Source organism: Pan paniscus, chromosome 11 (assembly GCF_029289425.2).
Source record: "Pan paniscus chromosome 11, NHGRI_mPanPan1-v2.0_pri, whole genome shotgun sequence".
In the NCBI taxonomy this organism is placed as follows: domain Eukaryota; kingdom Metazoa; phylum Chordata; class Mammalia; order Primates; family Hominidae; genus Pan; species Pan paniscus.
This window is the reverse complement of record NC_073260.2, coordinates 123,720,624-123,745,887: the sequence shown is the minus strand read 5'-3', so window position 1 is coordinate 123,745,887 and position 25,264 is coordinate 123,720,624. Positions and strand designations below refer to the sequence as shown.

General features: G+C 46.2%; 1 protein-coding gene across 2 annotated transcripts in view; it reads left to right on the top strand.

Annotated features, from left to right (window-relative positions):
* The first annotated feature begins 3,577 nt into the window (after positions 1 to 3,577).
* Positions 3,578 to 25,264, top strand: part of DMRT1 (doublesex and mab-3 related transcription factor 1) — a 130,699-nt gene continuing 109,012 nt past the window's right edge. Inside the window, exons 1-2 of one of the 2 annotated variants that reach the window (XM_003823349.4) lie at positions 3,578 to 4,134; positions 8,936 to 9,119. In XM_003823349.4, the coding sequence (XP_003823397.1) occupies positions 3,787 to 4,134; positions 8,936 to 9,119 (532 nt within the window). In that variant the 5' untranslated portion in view covers positions 3,578 to 3,786. The remainder of the gene's footprint in view (positions 4,135 to 8,935; positions 9,120 to 25,264) is intronic. The other variant, XM_034967058.2, reaches the window with a different exon arrangement.

Here is a 25,264-nt window from a genome sequence, read left to right as displayed (position 1 = left end):
ACTTGAAATATCCAGTACAAATTTGTTCATTCTTGGGGCCTTCCTGTCTCTATTTTTTTTTTCTTGAGGCAGAGTCTCACTGTGTCACCCAGGCTAGAGTGCAGTGGTACCATCTCGGATCACTGCAACCTCTGCCTCCAGGGTTCAAACGATTCTCTAGCCTCAGCCTCCCAAGTAGCTGGAATTACAGGCACCCACCACCCTGCCCAGCTAATTTTTGTATTTTAGTAGAGACAGGGTTTCATCATGTTGGCCAGGCTGGTCTCAAACTCCTGACCTCAAGTGATCTGCCTGCCTCAGCCTCCCAAAGTGCTGGGATTACAGGCATGAGCCACTGCGCCCAGACTTTTTTTTTTTTTCTTGAGATGGAGTCTCCCTCTCTTGCCCAGATTAGAGTGCAATGGCGCAATCTCAGCTCACTGCGAGCTCTGCCTCCCAGGTTTTAAGAGATTCTCCTACTTCAGCCTCCCGAGTAGCTGAGATTACAGGCACGCGCCACCAAGCCCGGCTAATTTTTGTATTTTTAGTAGAGACAGGGTTTCACCATGTTGGTCAGGCTGGTCTTGAACCCCTGACCTCATGATGCACCTGCCTCCGCCTCCCAAAGTGCTGGGATTACAGGTGTGAGCCACCGCGCCTGGCCACTTTTTTTTTTTTTTTGAGGCGGAGTTTTGTTTTTTTTTGCCCAGGCTGGAGTGCAATGGCACGATCTTAGCTCACTGCAACCTCCGCCTCCCGGGTTCAAGTGATTATCCTGCCTCAGCCTCCCGAGTAGCTGGGATTACAGGTGTGTGCCACCATGCCTGGCTAATTTTGCATTTTTAGTAGAGAAGGGGTTTCACCATGTTGACCAGGCTGGTCTCGAACTCCTGACCTCAGGTGGTCCGCCCGCCTCGGCCTCCCAAAGTGCTGAGATTATAGGCGTGAGCCACTGTGCAGGGCCCGTCTCTATTTTTGGTGGTCTCCTGTCTGGTACCTCTTCTGTGGTTTGTGAATAAATTTACTAGGCTATTAACTTCATCACAACATTTTATGTTATAATACCTTGGTCACAGAGATTCCTAGCCCCGAATTTTCTGTGGGCTTAAATTCCTCCTTCACAGATTCCAGTAATAGGATGCTTATAAAGAACATATATTCCCCTGTAATTTGGGATTTGACAGCTGTTTCCTCCTGCATCTACTTCAGTCTCTAGAACTGGACAGGACCTTGGGAATGATTCAGCTCCAGTTTATATATTAAAATACAAATATGGGTCAGGCACGGTGGCTCACACCTATAAATCTCAGTGCTGTGGGAGGTGGAAGGAGGAGAATCACTTGAGGCCAGGAGTTTGAGACCAGCCTGAGTAACATAGTAAGCCCCTGTCTCCACAAAAAATTTTAAAAATTGGGGCCAGGCTTGGTGGCTCACGCCTGTAGTCCCAGCACTTTGGGAGGCCGAGGCGGGTGGATCACGAGGTCAGGAGATCGAGACCATCCCGGCTAACACGTTGAAACCCGGTCTCTACTAAAAATACAAAAAATTAGCCGGGCATGGTGGCAGGCGCCTGTAGTCTCAGCTACTTGGGAGGCTGAGGCAGGAGAATGGCGTGAACCCGGTAGGCGGAGCTTGCAGTGAGCTGAGATCGCGCCACTGCACTCCAGCCTGGGTGACAGTGCGAGACTCCATTTCAAAAAAAAAAAAAAAAAAAATTTGGCGTGGTAGCACATGCTTCTAGTCCCAGCTACTTGGAAGGCTGAGGCAGGAGGATCCCTTTAGCCCAGAAGCTGGAGGCTACAGTGAGCTATGACTGTGCCACTGCACTCTAGCCCAGGCAACAGAGCAAGACTCTATCTCTAAAAATTAAATAAATAAAATATAAATCTGGAAAAAGAACATAAATATTGGATAATAGCAATTGACATGCGTGTTTTAATGGAAGATTGTTTTAATGGAAGATTTAAGTGGTTATCATTTATAAGTTTCCAGAATGGGATAGATTGTTGCATCCTAGCTCCTGTCAGGAGTAGAGCTTCACTGGTTTCACAGGTAGGGTATGAGGCTCTGTGTAAAGCTAGAAGCTTCTTTTGGAAGTAATTTTCAGACAGAGAATACTAATGGAGAAATTTCAGACTGAGGGAAAGGGCCTGTGAGAGAGGCCTCAGAATTAGAGCTCCAAAGGCAGATTCGAGGATTTCAGAACTCAGTGCTGAAAACACCAAACTGCTGAAAGAGGTGGCCACAGTACAACCATTTTGATGAGAAGTTGAACAGGGTGACCATGCCTCTTTGGAGAAATAATCCCCTAGGTCTGGAGGCGGCCCAGGATCCTGAAGGTGAGTACCAGTGCTGGTGGAAAATAACGAGCATTCAAAGTGCATTAAGACCCACTCCGGGGTCTTTAACTTGTTAACATGGAAAACAATAGCAAAGTACTGCTGGGGCCCCCTGCTGTGTGTATAGAATATACCGGAAGACTAAGACGTGGAGATACCAGCTGGGAGCTACCGCAGAGATTCAGACTTGAGGCGAAGGGCTGGCCTTAGGGGGGCACGTGGGTGTGTGGGAAGAACTGCTCAGCAGGCCTTAGGGATACATTTGTTGTGCAGGTGCAGAGAGGACACAGGCATGGCTGGGGCGGGAGTTCAGGATGAGAACCCTGGGACAGGCTGTAAGATGATCGAGCCAGGTGTGTGTGTGTGTGTGTGTGTGTGTGTGTGTGTGTGTGTGTTTAGAGGTATAATGACATACTGTAAAATGCAAGATATGAAGTGTAGAATGAGTTTTGATACATGTCTACATCTGTGTAACCACCCCCCCAACCTCAGTTTTTTTAATACATATGTTTCTTTTTAAGTTTGAGTTTCCCGTGCCTGCAGAGTCTAAGTTTAAACAGCCTCACAGACAAGAAGCTATATGCACCTGAAGTGAACGGGAACACGGGCTGCAACAGTAGATCGTAAAGTTATTTGGAGCGAAGGAGGTAGAAATGTTGTGAGCAAATGAAGACAGGTGCAGGAAGGGATAAACGGAGAACAGAAAGTTCCAACCTTTGAAATTTTTGAAGTGCTTGTGCCCCACACACTGAGGATCTTCTTTGCCGTATATAGGGCAAATCTGATTTACCCTATAAATTTCTCAGGCCTTCCACCTCATATTTAATTCTCTTAAGCGAGAAAAAAAATTTTTTTCTGACTTGGCTGCTGCCAAGGTCGGCTCTATCAAATCTGGTGCGTCTCTCTGGGGGAAAGGGAGCTAGGAGACCCCATAGGGTGGTTTGCACCTCCTCTAAGCATGCAAGCACGGCTCTGGTCTTGACCTGGGGAGCCCAGCTTCCTCGGTGCACCGTGCTCTGGCAACCGGGTATTGGCGCCTCCGAGAGCGGGGGGAGGGGTGCCACGCGATTCCCAGGCCGCTCTGTATCTCTCGGTGCGCTTGCAGAGACCCTGCAGCAAAGCCCTGGATGCTTGCAGCCCGTGCAAGTTTGCAAGCAGCTGGAGAGCGGTGGCTGGAGTCGGGGGGCGGTGGGCGTGGCCACGCTCCCTCCCAGGCAGTCCCGGGAATGTTCTGAAAAGTATCCAAAAGTTCTGAGTCGCGCGCGCGCGCGCCAAAAGAAAAGGCACAACCCCCCACCACTCCGGGCGTGGCGTGTCCAGACCTCGCCACTCCAGCTGCGCCTCCGGCTGCAGCGCACACGTCTCCTGCCTCCTCCTCCGGAGCGTCGCTGTCCGTCGGGTTCATCCCTCGCAGCAGTCTCCAGGCGAGAGAGGGGGCCAGAGTGCTCGCCCTTCTCCTAGGGGCACCATGCCCAACGACGAGGCATTCAGCAAGCCCTCTACACCGTCGGAAGCCCCTCACGCCCCCGGGGTACCGCCGCAGGGCAGAGCCGGGGGCTTTGGCAAAGCGTCTGGGGCGCTAGTGGGGGCGGCCAGCGGCTCGAGCGCCGGGGGCAGAGGAGGCGGCTCCGGCTCCGGGGCGTCGGACCTGGGTGCCGGGAGCAAGAAGTCCCCGCGGCTGCCCAAGTGCGCACGCTGCAGGAACCACGGCTACGCCTCGCCGCTCAAGGGCCACAAGCGCTTCTGCATGTGGCGCGACTGCCAGTGCAAGAAGTGCAACCTGATCGCCGAGAGGCAGCGCGTGATGGCCGCGCAGGTGGGTGCGGGCGTCCGGGAGCCCGGGTTCAGCCTTAGTTTGTTTGTTTGTTTGTTTGTTTGTTTTTTAGATGGAGTCTCGCTGGGTTGCCCAGGCTGCAGTGTAGTGGCGCGATCTTGGCTCACTGCAACCTCCGCTTCCCAGGTTCAAGCAATTCTCCTGTCTCAGCCTCCCAAATAGCTGGGACTACAGGCGCACACCACCAAGCCCGGCTAATTTTTGTATTTTTAGTAGAGACGGGGGTTTCACCATATTGGTCAGGCCGGTCTCGAGCTCCTGACCTCAGGTGATCCACCCGCCTCGGCCTCCCAAAGTGCTGGGATTACAGGCGTGGGCCACCGCTCCCGGCGGGGCCCGAGTTTTTTGAATGAAGTCCCCCCAGCATGGCCGTTGCCATGCGGGTCCTGGGTTGTGGAGAGATGCGGCGGTACTTGCCGACAGCGGCGGCGCTTGGGGTCCTGGGCTCCCGGCCACGCTACAACGCCGGTCTGGGAGCGCCGGACACGCGTCTGATCCCGCCCGCCGGGCAGAGTTGCGGGCTTCGCTCGGCTCGGGGTTCCCCACGATCTCTCACCCTGTCTTTCGGCGGAGTTGCGGGGGTTCCCTCTGCTCCCGGGTCCCTGAGATCCCTGATCCCGCTCTCAGGGCAGGGAATTTCGGGGTTCGCCCCTCTGGGCTTCCCCGCGATCCCAGAGCCCGCGCTGCAACAGCATTGGGAGGGTTTATTGCGATACAGGAGTCTTAGGATCTTCGCTCCCGCCCTCCGAGGTGGGGGTAGAGGGGAGGGTTCGACTCCAAGGGAATCCCAGGGATCTCTAGCCCCGCTCTTCTAGCAGAGAATTAAGGAATTCTCTCCGCTTTGGGGTCCCAAACATCTCCGACCGCGCCTTGGGAGCAGAGGGTTTCGGGGTTCGATTTCCTCGAGCGTCCCCAGAATCTCTGACTCTCCCTCCTTGCTGAGTTGCACTTAAATTAGAAAGGATCTTGGAGGGCGCCGGCGCTGGCCGCTAGGTTAGGGGGAAAGGGAGACTCGGCCGGGCTGCTGCTTACGCGGGTAACCTGTCGGAAAGCCTTGTTTGTTTTTCTGGAAAAGTCGCTGCAATGGACACAGCGTTGCGTGGTTTCCCTGCGCGCCTGGCGCACGTTTTGTCTTCGCCCTCCGTGGATGGAGGCTGAGCGCCTCAGCCATTTTGAGAACTCTGGAAATTTTATTAGCATTTTAAAATTTGCATTCTCCACCGAAGATTAAGGTGCAAATTACTTTGAAGATGTTTTAAAGCACGCTGAAGAATTTTAAAAAATATGCGCAGGTGGAAGAAAGCGCGCTAGGGTTTGAGATTTTGTCCGTCTGTGGTTTTGTTTTTTTAAAGGTTCGTAAGTAGGCTGGTAATTTAACATTTTAACGGAAAGTTAATGTCTTTAGTAGTCTAAAAGGATTTTTGGAAGGCCGTAATCCACGTTATTTCCAGTTAAAAGTTGTTTCATCTTTTTAAGACAGGTTATTTAAAACGAAAAGATAACAAAGAAATGTTTGCTAACGATGTGCTACTTTTGATTCGGAACGTGTAAATATCCTCCATTAAAAACAAATGCCCGAAGGTTATATGCTTTTATATAATATATCAGATTTTTACAAATGTGTTTTATACTAAACGTATTTTGGCTTCACAGATGGCGAGTGCAGTCATGAAAATAGATATTGTTTTGCTTAATTTCTTAATAGATTTTTAAAGCTTAATCTGTAGTGGGTGAAAAGAATACACTGGGTGTGGCAGTAAAATGCATCTCCGTGAGTTTACTGAAAAAAATTAATGGACTTTTAAATTATACTCTGGGTAGAAAAATTCTCTAAACATTTAGTCGTTGGCTTATTTAGTGTGGAGAACATGCTTGGGGGATTTCTCAAAATGTAGTAAAAATATTCTAGTAGAGGAATTAATTTTGAATAACCTTTATTAGTAGAGGAGGCTGCTTACACCGTTAAAAACAAAAGCAACTCAAGGTCACTTAGAATGGGAAACTTCAGTATTTTCTACAACAGAAGCTGTGTACTGTGCCAGATGAATCCTTAAAAATCCATAAAACGACTACTTTTAGTCATTTTTAAATAGTTTGAAATTGATCTTACGTATGATTCTAAAATAATTGTATAGTTGCATTTTTAATCAATTGTTATCCCCTTTCCTTTTTATATAATATTTTCTAAGAAACCTTGAGAGAAGGTGCTTAGCATATGGAGTAGATACCTGTGCATTTTGGATATGCATCGGGGTTGTGTAAGGGTGTGAGTATGCACTGACGTGCTTCAGAGGTTTGCAGGGGTTTAAAACTTGTTTCCGGTCAGATTCATTGATGTTCTCTTTCTAAGCCTCTTGGTTAGTAATAGGAAATCCAAGATTTAAGCTTAATTATTTAATTTTAAGTAATTAATTATTTAAGATGAATTTTTCTAAGTCAAAGACTTTTTTTGGCTATGAGGAAAATTACTTCCCAATTAATCAGCTTTCTGTGTTGGGACTGTGGTTTTCCTAAAACAACATATAAATTGTAGTTGTTTTTCTTTCTTTCTTCCTTTTTTTTTTTTGAGGCAGGAGTCTTACTCTGTCCCCCAGGCTGTAGTGCAGTGGCATGATCTCAGCTCACTGCAACCTCCGCCTCCTGGGTTCAAGCAATTCTTCTGCCTCGGCCTCCCGAGTAGCTGGGACTACAGGCACACGCCACCACACCCGGTTAATTTTTGTATTTTTAGTTAGAGAAGGGATTTCACCATATTGGCCAGGCTGGTCTCAAACTCCTGACCTCAGGTGATCCACCCGCCTCGGCTTCCCAAAGTGCTGGGATTACAGGCGTGAGCCACTGCGCCCGGCCTGTAGTTGTGTTTTTTAATTGAACGTTTTGATTTCACCTTTGGCTTATATTTGGGCAGCTCTGCGGTGTGAGTGCTTCACTGTCATTTCATAAGCACCATACCTTAGTTTCAACAGAAAGTCTTTGTTACATGTAGAAAGCAAAAATACAATTAATTTTCTTTAAACCTGTTTTTTCAATCTTATTATTTATTTATTTATTTTTTTGAGACGGAGTCTTGCTCCATTGCCCAGGCTGGAGTGCAGTGGCTCGATTTCGGCTCACTGCAACCTCCGCCTCCTGGCTTCAAGTAATTCTCCTCTCGGCCTCCTGAGTACCTGGGATTACAGGCGCACACCACCATGCCTGGCTAGTTTTTGTATTTTTAGTAGAGACGGGGTTTCACCATATTGGTCAGGCTGGTCTCGAGCTCCTGACCTCAGGTGATACACCTGCCTCAGCATCCCAAAGTGATGGGATTACAGGTGTGAGCAACCCCGCCTGGCCTTTTTTCAATCTTTAACGGTGTTATTGAAGAGGGACCAGGAAGAGCTTCTTGGGTATGTCAGGTCCTTTCCAGTCCCCAGTTCTGGCTCTCTTCTTCCTGTCTGTCTGGAATATCACACACCTGTCTTCTCCCTTCCTCCCTGCCTTCAGCCTCTTCTTCCTTCAGGGACTTCAACACCAGATTCCAGCCCCTTTCCCCACTGCTTCTCCCACATGCTCCCTCCACCCCAGGAATCAGGGCTCTGCAGGCTTTCCTAAGCAGACCCTGCCTTTCCTGCCCACCCTGTTCCATATTATTCCAATATGTACTGCCCCTTCATCCTTGCCTGTCCAAGTCCTCCTCATCCTATTCTTCAAGGCTCTGTCCAAATACTACTGCTGGCTGATTTTAACATGTGAAAGACATTTCTCTCTCTGACTTTCTTCTGTAGGAGTGAAAGGTACTTCTGTGTACCACTCTTGTGGTGTTGGTCTCAGTTTGCCTTTTGTTGTAGTTGCATGTTTGCCTCCTGTTTTTGCCTTTTTTTTTTTTTTTTGGAGACATAGTCTTGTTTTGTCGCCCAGGCTGGAGTGCAGTGTCGCGATCTCGGCTCACTGCAACCTCTGCCTCCTGGGTTCAAGCGATTCCCCTGCCTCAGCCTCCCGAGTAGCTGGGACTACAGGTGGGCTAACATGCCTGGCTAATTTTTGTATTTTTTTTAGTGGAGATGGGGTTTCACCATGTTGGCCAGGCCGATCTCGAACTCCTGACCTCCGGTGATCGGCCCACCTCTGCCTCCCAAAGTGCTGGGATTACAGGTGCGAACCACCACTCCTGGCCCTGTTTCATTTGTTAAACAGTAAGTAATGTAGGATGCAATCTACTCTTACTGGTCCCTGTTTTTAGTACAGTGGCCTTTTACAAGTTTATGGAATGAAGGAGTGAGTGATCCCATTTTCCTTCCTAATCTGTTAGTGCTTCTGACCCACTCTACTCTTCAGATTGTACTCCTCCCCTTGGCTGACTATAGTTTTTTCCTGATCCTCCCTAGCCAATCTTATTCTACACAGTCATTTGTTTAACAAGCTTTTTTATTTGTTTGTTAAGAGACAGGGGCTTGCTCTGTCTCCCAGGCTGGAGTGCAGTGGTGCGATTATAGCCCACCGTAACCTCAAACTCCTGGGCTTAAGTGAGTCTCCTGCCTCAAGCTCTTGAGTAGCTGGGATTCCAGGTATCTGCGACCATGTCTGGCAACAAGCATTTTTTGAGCACCTACTGTCTGGCTCAAAACTGTTTCTCAGCTTTGCACATCATAGTTACCTGGGTGGGTTTAAGAAGAAATGGGAGATTTTCAGACCTCACCTCCAGAGCTAGTGAATCATGGTGTCTGGGATGGGTGGGGCTTCTGTGTTTTGGCAAAGCTGATTCTGGAGTGCTGGAGGATGACTCATTGTCGTGTGCTTCCAGGTGGCCCTGAGAAGGCAGCAGGCCCAGGAGGAGGAATTGGGTATCAGCCACCCCATCCCACTGCCCAGTGCGGCCGAGCTACTTGTCAAAAGAGAGAACAATGGCAGCAACCCGTGCCTCATGACTGAGTGCAGTGGCACCTCTCAGCCACCGCCAGCCAGTGTCCCCACCACTGCAGCTTCAGGTAATCTGGAGGGGCTGGGTTCACATGGAGGCTGGGCATGAGGGAGGAAGAAGGGCTGCAGCCACAGAAACAGGACTCCCCTGAGCTACATACAATGTTTAGAGCTTAGAGGATTTTGTAAAGGATTCTCCCTGTGAAGGTCTGTTTTTGCCTGCATCACAAAGGAGGGGGCCGTGAATTCTAGAAATGCAGGTTCAACTCTTTCCTGTTGATTATTAGTCAAGACTGAGTCTGGACAGAGAATGATGTTAGAGAGAGGTGAGATTGTTCAGATTTCATCTCAGTCCACCCCTTCATTTTCCAGTCATCCTTGTGGGAACTAAATATCCTTGTTTCCTAGAACTAGAAGTCCACTTCTCCACTGCATCCATTTGGGGAAAGTGTCTAGAAAGGCCAAATCCGAGTGTCAAATTTGAATGAGCGGGAAGTAACACCGGAAGGAAGGCCACGTTGGCTTGACTTCTCTCCCCTGGGTGCTAAGGAGGAATGTGTTCTTTTTTACACATGTGAAACCTGAGACATAGACAGTTACGGGATTGGCCAAGTTTACTGAATTAGAAAGTATCTGAATGAGTTTATCTGTCTCCAAAGCTCAATACTCAATGTGCTTACTGCACTAGGTCTCTAAATTACACAGGTCTGGAGCTGTACTGTCCGATATGGAAGCCCCTAGCCACATGTGGCTTTTTAAATTTAAATTCATTACAATGAAATAAATGAAAACATTCGGTTTCTTCATTACACTAGCCACATTTCATGTGCTTAATAGCCACATACAGCTAAGGGCTATCATACTGGATAATGCATTTCTGTCTCTTAGAAAGTCTAATTCGATGGCACTGGTCTAGAATGCCTGTGGGATCTTGTTATTTCTGGCAATTAGATACACATACTGTAATTCACAGAATATCTTTACATGTCTTTAAAGTGTTCTAAGCTCCATGAAATACAGCCTAGCAGTGTGATATCACCTTGACTAAGCTTTCATGAATTACTCCATTTGCTGGGCTTAAGCACTGTGTACTAAAGTCACACAACTATATATTATTAACTAGCTGTGCAACTTTGGAGAAGTTACTTAAGCTCCCTGGGCCTTTTTTTCCTCTTGTCAAAAATGCGGGAAAGGGTTCCTGAGGGTCTTAAAGATCTTATGAATCTTGGCCATTATTAAAAAGGAAGTTAAGCAGAAAAGAAGTTAAAAAAGAAGTTAAGCACCAAAGAAAGCAGGAAGGTGTGTCCGTCTGTGTCTGTCTTTGTGTATTTTACTGAAGTTACTGACTATGTAATTAACAGAGGTCAAGATACTCTTTTTTCTTTGCTTGGATTGGCTGCTCATAGTATGTCCTTATAATAGTTTCCAAACTTTTCTTTCCTTTCTTTTTTTTTTTTTTTTGAGTTGGAGTCTCACTCTGTTGCCCAGGCTGGAGTGCAGTGGTGTGATCTTGGCTCACTGCAACCTCCACCTCCTGGGTTCAAATGATTCTCCTGTCTTAGCCTCCTGAGTAGCTAGGACTACAGGCGCCCGCCACCACACCCGACTAATTTTTGTATTTTTCAGTAAAGATGGAGTTTCACCATGTTGGCCAGGCTGGCCTTGAACTTCCGACCTCAAGTGATCCACCCACCTCAGCTTCCCAAAGTGCTGGGATTACAGGCGTGAGCTGCCATGCCAGGCCAAAACTTTGCTTTTCATAGGAAGGAAGGAGTGTATCAGAAATACGATCTTTATGCTTTAAGATTTTAAGATGTGTCAAAGGTTTAGTGACTAAATAATACAGGGTCATGGCTAATCTGGTGGATTCAGCGGTGGGGCTGAGATGAGAAATGGGATGTGTCACATGTCCCAGTGCCAGGTTTTCCACAGGGGAGTAACTCATTTGATTTTCACAAACGTCTCAAGAGGTGGGAATTATTATCCTCATTTACAGATAGGAAAACCAAGGCTTAGTAAATGGTAAGGAGACTGCCACAGAAAAGAGCTGGCTGAGCTAGGATTTATTCCAGGCCTGTCTGCTTCCAAAACCTATGGATTTCCCATTCTACTTAACTGGGACCAGTTGCCATGTTTCCTTGGAAAATGGACACTTAACGATTGTTTAGAGGCTGTGGTCTAATCGTCAGAGTAATTTAGGGCTGATTGACAGTTAGCAACAATGTTAGGGGAAAAAGTCCCTGCCATTCTATCTTGGCAGAGAACACAGCAGCCATGGGTCTTCACAGGAAGAAATACAGGGAAAGGCCAGTGACGGATCAGTGTCAATGCTGGATGTGGCATAACATCAAGGTTTGATTATAAACCCTAAGATAGTGGGGCTTTAGAGAAGGACTTTAGGCTATGCAGAGTTCAGAACGACTCTCACAAGGGTGTTTCAGAGTGGTGATAGGGAAAGGTACAAAAGGAAGCAGTAGGGGGGCAAGATAGAGGGTTCAGGGTCAAGGAGGATTTAACCAGAGTCCCTTCCTCACCTGTGGAGTTGACAGACCTTGGAGTCATTCTACAGCCTTGAACTAGCAGTCACAGGGAAGGGGCATGTGGAAGCCTACAGCATGCTGTGCTCATTTGCTCAGGCACAGGTGGGCAAGTATGGCTCCGGGAGCCTTTACCTTCTGAGGACGATGGGCTCTCTCTCTCTCTCTCTCTTTTTTTGTGACAGAGTTTTGCTCTTGTTGCCCAGGGTGGAGGGCAATGGTGCGATTTTGGCTCACCGCAACCTCTGCCTCCCAGGTTCAAGCGATACTCCTGCCTCAGCCTTTCAAGTAGCTGGGATTACAGGCCTGCGCTATCTGGCTAATTTTGTATTTTTAGTAGAGGTGAGGTTTCCTCCATGTTGGTCAGGCTGGTCTCGAACTCCCGACCTCAGGTGATCTGCATGCCTCAGCCTCCCAAAGTTCTAGGATTACAGGTGTGAGCCACCACGCCCAGCTGACAATAGGCTCTCTGCTAACCAGCTCATCTCTGTGGGGCAGGAGCCACAGGTTGCTGTCATTCATGGGATTTGCTACCAGACCTCCCGAGTGAGGATTGATAGCTTCTGGACTGAGTTAGGATGTGAGCAAGAGGGAAATTCAGATGCCAGCAGAATTAAACTACGTAAATGTAGAGACAGAAAGATGGAGTGTGGGAGAGTGGGGGAGAGCCAAAAAAACAAACACGCTGTGGAGAGTCCTGAAGCTTGTATGCAGCAAAGGGAGCTTCTTAGATAGCTTCCTGCTAACAAATATATAGCTTATATTCATTTTTCAGAGGTTGGATTTACTTAAAATAATTTCATGGAGGTAAATGGTAAACATGTGTAGTGGAGTACAAAAATACATTCCATGAAAGATCGTTGTTCTTCTAACCCCAACCTGCAGGTTTCTGTCATTCCAGGATGATTTACTGCATGTACAGGTGTATGTGTCTGTTTATCCTTTTCATATGTATATATAAAATATTTGCATAATTAATATAGTGGAAGTATATCGTTCCTACTTGTGTCTAATTAGCTTTTTTCATTTACTACAGCTGAGAATTTTTAGTGACCTAGAATTCCACTGTATAGATGTGAAGGCCAGCCAGGCGCAGTGGCTCACGCCTGTAATCCCAGCACTTTGGGAGGCCAAGGCAGGTGGATCACCTGAGGTCAGGAGTTCTAGACCAGCCTGGCCAACATGGCGAAACCCCGTCTCTACTGAAAATATAAAAATTAGCTGGGCATGGTGGCACACGCCTGTAATCCCAGCTACTCGAGAGGCTGAGGCAGGGGAATCTCTTGAATCTGGGAGGTGGAGGTTGCAGTGAGCTGAGATTGTGCCGTTGCACTCCGGCCTGGGCGACAGGGTGAGACTCTATCTCAAAAAAAAAAAAAAAAAAAAAAAAAGAAAGAAAAATAGATGTGGAAGGCTACGATTTGAAGTTATGCAGTGAGAGGTGAAAGTTGTAGGAGTTGTCATGGAATAGTAAAACCTACCAACGTGGCACACCTTGGGGCAAGTTGCTAACTTTCTACTTTCTAATACCTGATGTCTAGTGTTTACTAGGTCAGTAGCTTAGTGAAATTTAGTCAACTTTTATTTATTTATTTATTTTTTGAGACACAGTCTCGCTCTATCGCCCAGGCTGGAGTGCAGTGGCGCAATCTTGGCTCACTGCAACCTCCACCTCCCGGGCTCAGACGATTCTCTCACCTCAGCCTCTTGAATAGCTGAGATTACAGGCGTGCGCGGCGATGCCCAGCTAATTTTTGTACTTTTAGTAGAGACAGGGTTTCACCACGTTGGTCAGGCTGGTCTCAAACTCCTGACCTCAAATGATTACCCGCCTTGGCCTCCCAAAGTACTGGGATTACAGGCGTGAGCCACTGCATCTGGCCTTAGTAGACTTTAAAGTCCTTGAAGTTTCTTAGTTATCTCGTTTTGGCTCCCAAAAGGGCCAAAAGTGAAGAAGAGAAATGCTCGAGAATTATTGCCAAGAATATTGGCCAAATTCTGAGGCCACTTAGAAGGAAAGTAAGTATGGTTTCATTTGTTGGAGAAACTGGCCTCTCTGAGGATAACATATATTAGAAGAAAATCTCTAAAATCTTTAGCCAAAGATTGGCTAAGACTGACCAGATTAACTGGATAGTCTTTGAATAACGAGTGTAAAACATTTTTGTTGTTATTTTCTTACATGATTGTGGGTATTACGGTGGAAAGAAATAGTCTTTTGAAGAAATTCTGTTTATTGCTGTTGCTTGTACCAGCAGGATCAGTTGTTAGCAGGTACACTTTTTTTTTTTGTTTTTTTTTTTGAGACAGTCTCACTCTGTCGCTTAGGCTGGAGTGCTGTGGCGCGATCCCAGCTCACTGCAACCTCTGCCTCCTGGGTTCAAGAGATTCTGGTGCCTCAGCCTCTTGAGTAGCTGGGATTACAGGCGTTCACCACCACCCGTTTAATTTTTGTATTTTAGTAGAGATGGGGTTTCACCATGTTGGCCACGCTGGTCTTGAACTCTTGACCTCAAGTGATCCGCCTGCCTCGGCCTCCCAAAGTGCTGGGATTACAGGTGTGAGCTACCGTGCCTGGCCGCAGGTACACTATTGATAAGCAAATAGTTTATTCCCAGCCATTTTTGGAGTATTCAGAAAAAAAAAAAAAGATAAATGATTTTGACTCTACATGACAAATAATTAATGGGAAATTTACATTTTTTTCCGGTGGTTTCATGTTTTGAACTTTAGCATAAAATGTACTTTTTTTTTTTTTTTCGAAAGTTACTAGCTGACTTAAATCTCAGGTCTTCTTCCTCTTTGTAAATGTAGGCTCCTCTTTGTTTTGTTTTATTTAATATTCTACTTTTTCTTCAGCCTCCCGTGCTCCTATAGAATGCTGTTTGACACAGTACTTAATGCTAAGGTCTGCATGGTTCTCTTCCTCTCCTTTTCTGTGCAGAAGCTGTCAGATGAAGGGTTGCATTGTAGATAATTCAGTTCTGCATGTGTGTCCTTTGTAAGGACCTGAATGTTATCTCTCTTGGGGCCCTCCCTTTTGGAGCACCGGGGACTTCCATCCACACTCACATTCACCCTCCCCCAGATCAAACCACCTCGGGCCCCCCTGGGCAGCTCCAGTCTCTTCTGTGGCTCGTGGCCCAGTTTCAGTCACCTTTCCCCTGTTAGAAGGATCAGTCAGGTCTGTGTCTAATATTGAAGGGGCCTTTCCTTCACTTTTCTTCAGCAGTTACTCCACTTGGAGAGCACACAGTGAGAGAGCACACGCCAGTTGGGAAACACATTGTGTCGTATGTTTAAGTGCTTAAAAGTTCATAAAACATGAAATGTGTTCGTTTGAAAATGGAATAGTATCCCATGCAGTTTTTACAAGTAAGAGATATGGCTGGTGAATTCACAATGGAAGATAGTTTAAATTAAAAAAAACAATTTTTTAGAGCAGTTTTAGGTTCACAGCAAAATTGAGAGGAAGGTACGGAGATTTTTTTTATATACTCCCTGCCCCAACACATGCAGAGCCTCTCCCACATTACCAGCATCCCCATCAGAGTGGTGCATTTGCTAGCATCGATGAACTTACATTGATGCATCATTGTCATCCAGAGTCCGTAGTTTGCATAGGGGTTTGCTCTTGCTGATGTACTTTTTAATGGGTTTGGACAAATGTGTAATAGCTTGTGTCCATTGTAGTATTCACAGCATTGCCACTGTCCTAAAAATTCTCTGTGGGGTTATTTAAATTTAAGATAACATTTTAAACATTTTAGAGTTTTTTGCAAATTTTTATTTTATTTTAAATTTTTGTTTATTTAATTAATTTTTTTTTTTTTGAGACGAAGTCTTGATCTTGTCTCCCAGGCTGGGGTGTAGTGTTGTGATCTCGGCTCACTGCAATCTCCTCCTCCCAGGTTCAAGCGATTTTCCTGTCTCAGCCTCCTGAATAGCTGGGATTACAGGCATGCGCCACCAAACCTGGCTAATTTTTGTATTTTTAGTAGAGACAGGGTTTTGCCACGTTGGCCAGGCTGGTCTTATCTTTGGAGTTTTCTAATGTTGTAAAGAAGGAAATACTTTATTCAAATAAGCAATAAAAGCGTTTTATACAAATTGGATTGAGACTTTATTTTTGAAAGAGTCTGGCCACTTAAGTGAAATGAGATCCGTTTGATTTTAGACAACTTTCAATTAAAGCTAGAATACGAAATGATATTAGATTAAGAAAAAGCTTTTCAGATAAAAACATTCCCAAATTTTACTTTCAAATTAAACAAATTTTCAGAGTTTCTAGCAAAACAAAACTCCTTTTTTTTTTTTTTTTTTGAAACAGAGTCTCACTCTGTCACCCAGGCTGGAGTGCAGTGGCATGATCTCGGCTCACTGCAAGCTCCGCCTCCTGGGTTCACGCCATTCTCCTGCCTCAGCCTCCCGAGTAGCTGGGACTACAGGCACCCGCCACCACGCCCGGCTAATTTTTTGTGTTTTTAGTAGAGACGGGGTTTCACTGTGTTTGCCAGGATGGTCTCGATCTCCTGACCTCGTGATCTGCCTGCCTCGGCCTCCCAAAGTGCTGGGATTACAGGCGTGAGCCACTGCGCCCGGCCAGAACTCCTTAAACTGAAGCAATAGAGGCAGAAATGAAAGAAAACGCTTAAGATTAATGGGACTGATGGTTTTTGTTTGTTTTTTGTTTTTGTTTTTATTTATTTAAAATTTTTTTGAGGCAGAGTCTCGCTCTGTTGCCCAGACTGGAGTTCAGTGGTGCGATCTCAGCTCACTGCAAGCTCCACCTCCCGGGTTCACGCCATTCTCCTGCCTCAGCCTCCCGAGTAGCTGGGACTACAGGTGCCCACCGCCACGCCCGGCTAATTTTTTTTGTATTTTTAGTAGAGACGGGGTTTCACCATGTTAGCCAGGATGGTCTCAATCTCCTGACCTCGTGATCTGCCTGCCTCAGCCTCCCAAAGTGCTGCGATGACAGGGGTGAGCCACCATGCCCGGCCAGGGACTGATGGCTTTGATAGCCTATTTTAGATAGTGTCTCAATTTTGTTTATCTCAGGGATAGTCTTTGCTTACATGTCAAGTATAGCAGTTTAATTGGTCAGATAGAAACTTTCTGTGGATAGTATTTTAATAAAGCAATTATGAAAACAAAGTGCATAGGAAGTAACCTACTTGTCTACCTTTGACAAGAAAGGAAATTTAGGAAACATCTAGAGCCAGGAAACATGTAAATACAGGGGTTAAAGTTACAAATAAATTTTATAACAGCATATTAAAAAACAAAAACATTTGATTGGTTAACATCTATGTCTCCCTTGTGAAAATCTAATCTTTAAGGACAAACACTGCATTTTATCTATTTCTGTATAGTACAGTACCTGGCTTTATAGTTAATGGTCAATAAACCATTGCTGAATGAATAAATGATGGTTAAATTTGAAGCTGTATTTTAAAATACTAGGTAAGTGATGTGAACCCACCTGTAGACACCAGAGAATAAAACTATTGATGTTCAATGTACATTTTTGTTCTGTGATATTTTAAAAATATATCTGAATTTTTTTTCTTTTTGAGACAGGGTCTCGCTTTTCAGCCCAGGCTAGAATGCAGTGGTGCCATCTTGGCTTACTGCTGCCTTGACCTCCTGGGCTCAGCAGTTCTTCCCCTTCAGTCCCCAAGTACCTTGGATTACAGGCACGTGCCACCACTCCTGGCTCATTTTAAAGATTTTTATAGAGATGGGGATCTCGCTGTGTTGCCTAGGCTGGTGTCAAACTCCTGGGCTCAAGTGATCTTCTCACCTTCGCCTCCCAAAGTGCTGGGATTACAGGCATGAGGCAGCATGCCTGACCTCTGAATTTTTTTTTTGAGATGAAGTCTTGCTCTGTCACCCAGGCTGAAGTGCAATGGCATGATCTCGGCTCACTGCAACCTCTGCCTCCCAGGTTCAAGTGATTCTCCTGCTTCAGCCTTGTGAGTAGCTGGGATTACAGGCGCCCGCCAGCATGCCCAGCTAATTTTTGTATTTTTAGTAGAGACGAGGTTTCACCATGTTGGCCAAGCTGGTCTCGAATTCCTGACCTCACGTGATCCACCCGCCTCGGCCTCCCAAAGTGCTGGGATTACAGGTGTGAGCCACCGCGCCCGGTGACCTCTGAATTTTTAAGGTGATTAAAAATTCAAATGTAGTTTAACGACTTAAGATGTAATTCATATACCAGGTAATTCATCTGTCTCAAGTGTACAATTCAGTGTTTTTTAGTAAATTCACAAGGTTGTACCACAGTCACAAGAATCTGGTTTTGGAACATTTCAGTCACTCCCCATGTACTCTTCACTCCAGCCCTAGGCAGACACTAATAGATTTTCTGTCTCTACAGAGGTGTCTATTCTGGAAATTTTATATAACTGGAATGATAAGATGTGTAACCTTTTGTGTCTTACTTCTCTTACTTAGCCTGATGTTTCTAAGTTTATCAATGTTGTAGCATGTATTTTTAATTATTATTGTTCCTTTATATTAGTAATATTTCATCATATGGATATATACCACATTATTTTTCTGTTTATCAGCTGATGAACATCTGGGTTGCTTATGGGTTTTGGCTATTATGAGTAATGTTGCTGTGAACTTGTGTGCAAGAGTTTTTGAATGAATGTATGTTTCATTCTCTTGGGTATATACCAAGTAGTGGTGTTACTGAGTTTTATGTTAACTCTGTCCTTAACGTTTTGAGGAACTGCCACACTTTTCCAAAGAGGCTGCACTATTTTACATTCCTACCGACAGTCTATGAGGGTTCCAGAAAATTGAAACTAAGTTTTTTTAAGTTACAAGGGAAGATGCCTTTATCCTAGCAAGCTACAGGTAATTAAAACCCTGTGAGAGTCTCTCATGACAAGTTTAGATTATGAAGGATTCTTTAGGTTTGCATTTTATTATCAATAGATACATGTTAATATTCAGGCTGGGTGTGGTGGCTCACACCTGTAATCCCAGCACTTTGGGAGGCCGAGGTGGGTGGATCACCTGAGGTCAGGAGTTCGAAACCAGCCATGGTGAAACCCCGTCTCTACCAAAAATACAAAAATTAGCCAGGCGTGGTGGCACATGCCTGTAATCCCAGCTACTCGGGAGGCAGAGGTGGGAGAATTTTCTGAGCCCAGGACGTGGAGGTTGCAGGGAGCTGAGATTGCTTCACTGCATGCCAGCCTGGGTGACAGAGCAAGACTATCTCAAGAAAAAAAATATATGTGTATATATTGAATATAATATGTATATTCAGTCTTTGAAAACGTTCCTTTCTTACTTGTCACAGAGTTTATATTGAAAGGAACAGTATTTGTGGAAGTAAAGCAATTCATAAAGGGACCTGGAGAGGGTTTTTCTTTGCTGTAGCTGTATTATTGGTTGGTAGAAATATTGGTATCTATAGGAAGGGCTAAAGTAACATTTTGGACTTTGGGTGACATGTGTTTCCTGAAAACGAGGAAGCAAGAATTCTGTTGCCCTAAAACTTGGCAGGAATAGTTTTAATCTGTGAGTTTCTTTTTTTTTCTATTATTATACTTTAAGTTTTAGGGTAGATGTGCACAACGTGCAGGTTAGTTACATATGTATACATGTGCCATGTTGGTGTGCTGCACCCATTAACTCATCATTTAACATTAGGTATATCTCCTAATGCTATCCCTCCCCCCTCCCCCCACCCCACAACAGGCCCTGGTGTGTGATGTTCCCCTTCCTGTGTCCATGTGTTCTCATTGTTCGATTCCCACCTATGAGTGAGAACATGTGGTGGTTGGTTTTTTGGCCTTGCGATAGTTTGCTAAGAATGATGGTTTCCAGTTTCATCCATGTCCCTACAAAGGACATGAACTCATCCTTTTTAATGGCTGCATAGTATTCCATGGTGTATATGTGCCACATTTTCTTAATCCAGTCTATTATTGTTGTACATTTGGGTTGGTTCCAAGTTTTTGCTATTGTGAATAGTGCCGCAATAAACATACGTGTGCATGTGTCTTTTAATCTGTGAGTTTCTAAAATTGGAAAACCACTGTCACTCTTCTGGGGAGTGAAAGAGAAAACCCGAGAGTTGGTGAAAATGGACAGCTGTCCTTCATGTGGCCAGTGGGAAGAGGGCAGTTCACAAAGACTTTCAGACCTGGTTGTAGCATTGGGGAACTTTTACAGGTGGTGACACTAGGTATTGTCCTTGTATTGTGCTGCCTTACACTTGCTGTCATAGGGAACTTTTGGAAGGTCACAAAGGTCATCTGTGTCATCAGTGTCAGTTGCTTACTCAGCAGCATCCCCCTGGAGTTCTTTGACTCACATATTCCTGGTTACCTGGTGGTTTGAGGATCCTGTCCTGTTGATCACCCCTCAGGTACCTACTTACTTTTGGAGTCTTGTGAATGCCTTTTTGTCCTCTTTTTATATTAATTAACTTATTTTTAAAAACTCTCTTTTATTGTGGTACAATATGCACAACTTAAAATTTATCATTTTAGGCTGGGCGCAGTGGCTCACGCCTGTAATCCCAGCACTTTGTGAGGCCGAGGCGGGCAGATCACCTGAGGTCAGGAGTTCGAGACCAGCCTGACCAACATGGCGAATCCCTGTCTCTACTAAAAATACAAAAATTAGTTAGACATGGTGGTGGGTGCCAGTAATCCCAACTACTTGTGAGGCTAAGGCAGGAGAATCGCTTGAACCTGGGAGGCGGAGGTTGCAGTGAGCTGAGATTGCGCCATTGCATTCCAGTCTGTCTCAAAAAAAAAAAATATATATATATATATGTATTTATCATTGTAACCATTTTTAAGCGTAGAGTTCAGTGGTATTAGGTACATTCACCATAATGTGCAACTGTCACCACCATCCATCTCCAGAACTTCCCAAACAGAAACTCTGTACCCATTAAACGATTATTTCCCATTTACCCCTCTCATGAACTAACTTATGACTGAGGCCAGTCTCTATTGCATGCCCAGCTTTCTTGAAAGTTCCCTGGCTTCTGAAATCACCTGTAGACTCACATGAGTTAAGTGAGTTAAGATGATTCCTTTGATCTCTGCCAGCATCCTTTCTTGGCTCTCTTAACTCCCAAATGTTTCCTGTATTGCTGACTTCTTTCTTTGTTTTAAGTGTTGCTCTAACCTGTGCCTCTTGGGTAATGGGGGGCTCCAAAGTCTATAAAATAACTGAGGTTTATAGGGAACGGATGCAGGGGACTGTATACTAACACCTTATGCAGTACACTGTAAATTCTGCCTGATGATCTGGACTCTGAGCCTAGGAGTGCCCTTAGTTGTACCGTGAAGCAAAGGAAGTGGAGTAGCGGTGCCTGTGGGTCCCCTGGGGCTCTCAGTGCTCTCTCACGGAGTCTTGACTTGTCACGGTCCCTTTTGTGGTTGTCAAAAGCAGCTATGCAAATGTATATGTGCATTTCTGTTTCAGCCTGAAGGTGTCTTCACTTTCCAAATGATAAAAAAATCCAATTCAGTGTTTTTGAGTCTCCTATGAAAATTCACATAAATATTGATTACTGTTGTTGAACCAAATTACACTTCAAACCAAGTTTATGCCAGTCTCTAAAACGTCTGCAGGCAGACTTCACAGTTGCTAATCTGGTCTCATTGTACAATACCACTGAACATGCTTTCCAGAAAAAAATGTATAAGAAACTCTTAAAGTAGGCTATAAATAGCTGGCAAGTTGTGAAAAGAAAATAATCAATTCAGTATTACAGTAATAGCAGATTTTCTGATGCTTATTGGCAGTAAGGGTTCTTAGATACTGCTTCAGCCATCCATTGCCATTCAACGTATAGTAACAGATGATTTCAATGTTGATTTCAGAACTTATAAAAATTGCCGTTAACTACCCGTTAACTCTAGTCCTGAGGTTTTAGGGTTTATCTAAAATACGGGGTAGGGCACGGTGGCTCACGCCTGTAATCCCAGCACTTTGGGAGGCCGAGGTGGGTGGATCACTCAAGGTCAGGAGTTCAAGACCAGCCTGGCCAACATGGTGAAGCCGCATCTCTACTAAAAATAGAAAAATTATCCGGGCATGGTGGCGCATGCCTGTAGTCCTAGCTACTTGGGAGGCTGGGGCAGGAGAATGGCTTGAACCCTGGAGGCGGAGGTTGCAGGGAGCCGAGATCGTGCCATTGTACTCCAGCCTGGGCGACAGAGCGAGACTCTGTCTCAAAAAAAATTAAATACATAAAAAGTAAAACAAAATACATAAAATACAAATTAGTTCAGTGAAGCAGATTGGATTTATCAAATGGCAATGAATGTTTGCTGAATTGGATTGAATTCATCTCTGCTGGAGAGTTTGCTGTCTGAGCAAGATTTCCTCCCTCACTCTTCTTACTCTGTTTTTTCATTTTACTTCTTTATTCGTTCAACAAATGTTCATTCTATGGCTGCATTGAGCCAGATCCTATTCTAGGTGCAGGATATATAGCAGTGCATATATCTGTCACATGGATCTTATATCTCTTGGGGGCTGCCAGGGAAGACAGTTGATAAACAAGTACATCAATAAATAAGATATTTGCAGTAAGTGGTAAGTGCTGTAAAGAAAAACAAAGTGATATGATGGATGTGACCAAGGGGACACGGGCTGTTTTAAATAGGGTGGTCAAAGAAGGGAGGTCTCTCTAAGAAAGTTAAATCAGAGCTAGTCCCAAATGACAGTGAGCCATTCTCATCAAGACCTGGGGAAAGAGCATTTGAGGAGGAAGGAGCAGCAAGGTGAGACTGTGCTGAGGCAGGCAGCTGTGAGCCTGAGTGCTTTGAGCACAGGGTGACACCAGTGGGGTTGTGTCATGGGCTCATAGCAGTAGGGCGCACAGCTGCCTGTGTATACCACGGAAAGGGTTGGGAGTTTAGCATGAATGCAGTGGACAGCCATTAGCTATTAAAGCAGTGAATGGTGTGATCTAATTTACTTTATTTATTTATTTATTTATTTAGTATTTATTGATCATTCTTGGGTGTTTCTCGGAGAGGGGGATTTGGCAGGGTCATAGGACAATAGTGGAGGGAAGGTCAGCAGATAAACATGTGAACAAAGGTCTCTGGTTTTCCTAGGCAGAGGGCCCTGCCGTCTTCCGTCTTCCGCAGTGTTTGTGTCCCTGGGTAGTTGAGATTAGGGAGTGGTGATGACTCTTAAGGAGTATGCTGCCTTCAAGTATCTGTTTAACAAAGCACAATTTGCACCGCCCTTAATCCATTTAACCCTTAGTGGACACAGCACATGTTTCAGAGAGCACGGGGTTGGGGGTAAGGTTATAGATTAACAGCATCCCAAGGCAGAAGAATTTTTCCTAGTACAGAACAAAATGGAGTCTCCTATGTCTGCTTCTTTCTACACAGACACAATAACAATCTGATCTCTCTTTTCCCCACATTTCCCCCTTTTCTATTTGACAAAACCGCCATTGTCATCATGGCCTGTTCTCAATGAGCTGTTGGGTTCACCTCCCAGACGGGGTGGCGGCCGGGCAGAGGGGCTCCTCACTTCCCAGACGAGGCGGCGGCCGGGCAGAGGGGCCCCCCTCACCTCCCAGACGGGGCGGCTGGCCGGGCAGGGGCTGCTCCCCACTTCCCAAACGGGGCAGCTGCCGGGCGGGGGGGCTCCTTCAGACGGGGCGGCCGGTTAGAGACGCTCCTCACCTCCCAGACGGGGTGGCGGCCGGGAAGAGGCGCTCTTCACATCTCAGACGGGGCAGCCGGGCAGAGGGGCTCCTCACATCCCAGACGATGGGCGGCCGGGCAGAGACACTCCTCACTTCCTAGACGGGGTGGCGGCCGGGAAGAGGCGCTCCTCACTTCCCGGATTGGGCAGCCGGGCAGAGGGGCTCCTCACATCCCAGACGATGGGTGGCCAGGCAGAGACGCTCTTCACTTCCCAGACGGGGTGGCGGCCGGGCAGAGGCTGCAATCTCAGCACTTTGGGAGGCCAAGGCAGGTGGCTGGGAGGTGAAGGTTGTAGCGATCCGAGATCACGCCACTGCACTCCAGCCTGGGCAACATTGAGAGCACTGAGTGAGCGAGACTCCGTCTGCAATCCCGGCACCTCGGGAGGCCGAGGCTGGCAGACCACTCGCGGTCAGGAGCTGGAGACCAGCCCGGCCAACACGGCGAAACCCCGTCTCCACCAAAAAATACGAAAACCAGTCAGGTGTGGCGGCGCGCGCCTGCAATCGCAGGCACTCGGCAGGCTGAGGCGGGAGAATCAGGCAGGGAGGCTGCAGTGAGCCCAGATGGCGGCAGTACAGTCCAGCCTTGGCTCGGCATCAGAGGGAGACCGTGCAAAGGGGAGACGAGGACCGTGCAATGGGGAGGGGGAGGGGGAGGGAGATTTACTTTCTTAAAATATCTCTGCTCTTGTGTGGTGGTGTTTGAAGGGAACTGGGTGAGAAATTGATGGGAAGGTCGTGCTGTTGTCCAGGTGAAAGGGAGAGCTGCTTAGGCTGGGGTGGTGGCAGTAGAGACGGAAAGAAAGGCTGGGACGGGAAGTCTATACTGGGGGTACATTTAAGTGTAGTTTTGGTGGGTGTTGTCAGTGGTATTCCCTTCTGAGAGTGGCTGCTACAGTGCAGCCAGCACTAGGTTGTTGGGGTTTTCCTAGTTAGGTGAGGTTATGTACATCACTGTGGTCAGGTGAATAACGGCCTCCCAAAAGATGCCTGTGCCCTAATCCCTGGAACCTGTGAAGTTGGTACCTTACATGGCAGAAGGGACTTTGCAAATGTGATTGAGTCAAGAGTCTTGAGATGAGTGAGATGATCCTGGATTTTCCGGATGGGCACAATCTAATGGCATGAATCCTTAAAAGTGGAGAGCTCCCTCGGTGTGGTAGCTCATGCCTCTCATCCCAGGACTCTGGGAGGCTGAGGCTGAAGGATTGCTTAAGCTCAGGAGTTTGGGACCAGCCTGGACAACAGCGAGATCAGGTCTCTACAAAAAAAAAAAAAAAAAAAAAAAAAAATTAGCCAGGTGTGGTGGTGGGTGCTTTTAGTCCCAGCTGCTTGCGAGGCTGAGGTGGGAGGATTGTCTGATCCCAGGATTTCAAGGCTGCAGTGAACAGTGATCGTGCCACTGCATTTCAGCCTGGGTGACAGAGTGAGGCCACGTCTCTTAAAAAAAAAAAAAAGGGCAGGGGAAGTGTGGACAGAACCTTTCCTGGCTGCAACTAGAGATGCCATGACAGAAGACACAGGAGAGTTTCCAGGCTTGACAGAGACTTGACCTGCTATTGCTGGCTTTGAAGGTGGAGGAAGGGAACCCCTCAGCCAAAGAATATGGGAGGCCTCTGCAGGCTAGCAACAGCCCTCAGCTGACAGCCAGCAAGGAATGGGACCTAGTTCTGCTAACACACAGGGAGCTGAACTCTGCCAACTAACTGATTGAGCAAAGAAACAGTCCCTGCTAGAGGCTCCAGAAAGAAATGCAGCCCCACAGACACCTTGACAGAGACTGGCGTCACATTTCGGACCCACAGAACTCTAAGATAGTCAATTTGTGTCATTTACGCCACTAAATTTCTGGTGATTTGTTAACACAGTGAAAGATGACTAATGCAACTGGTATAGTTTATAATCTAGATTTCCCTTGTTAGTGGGGTTGAACATCGTTCTGTATGTT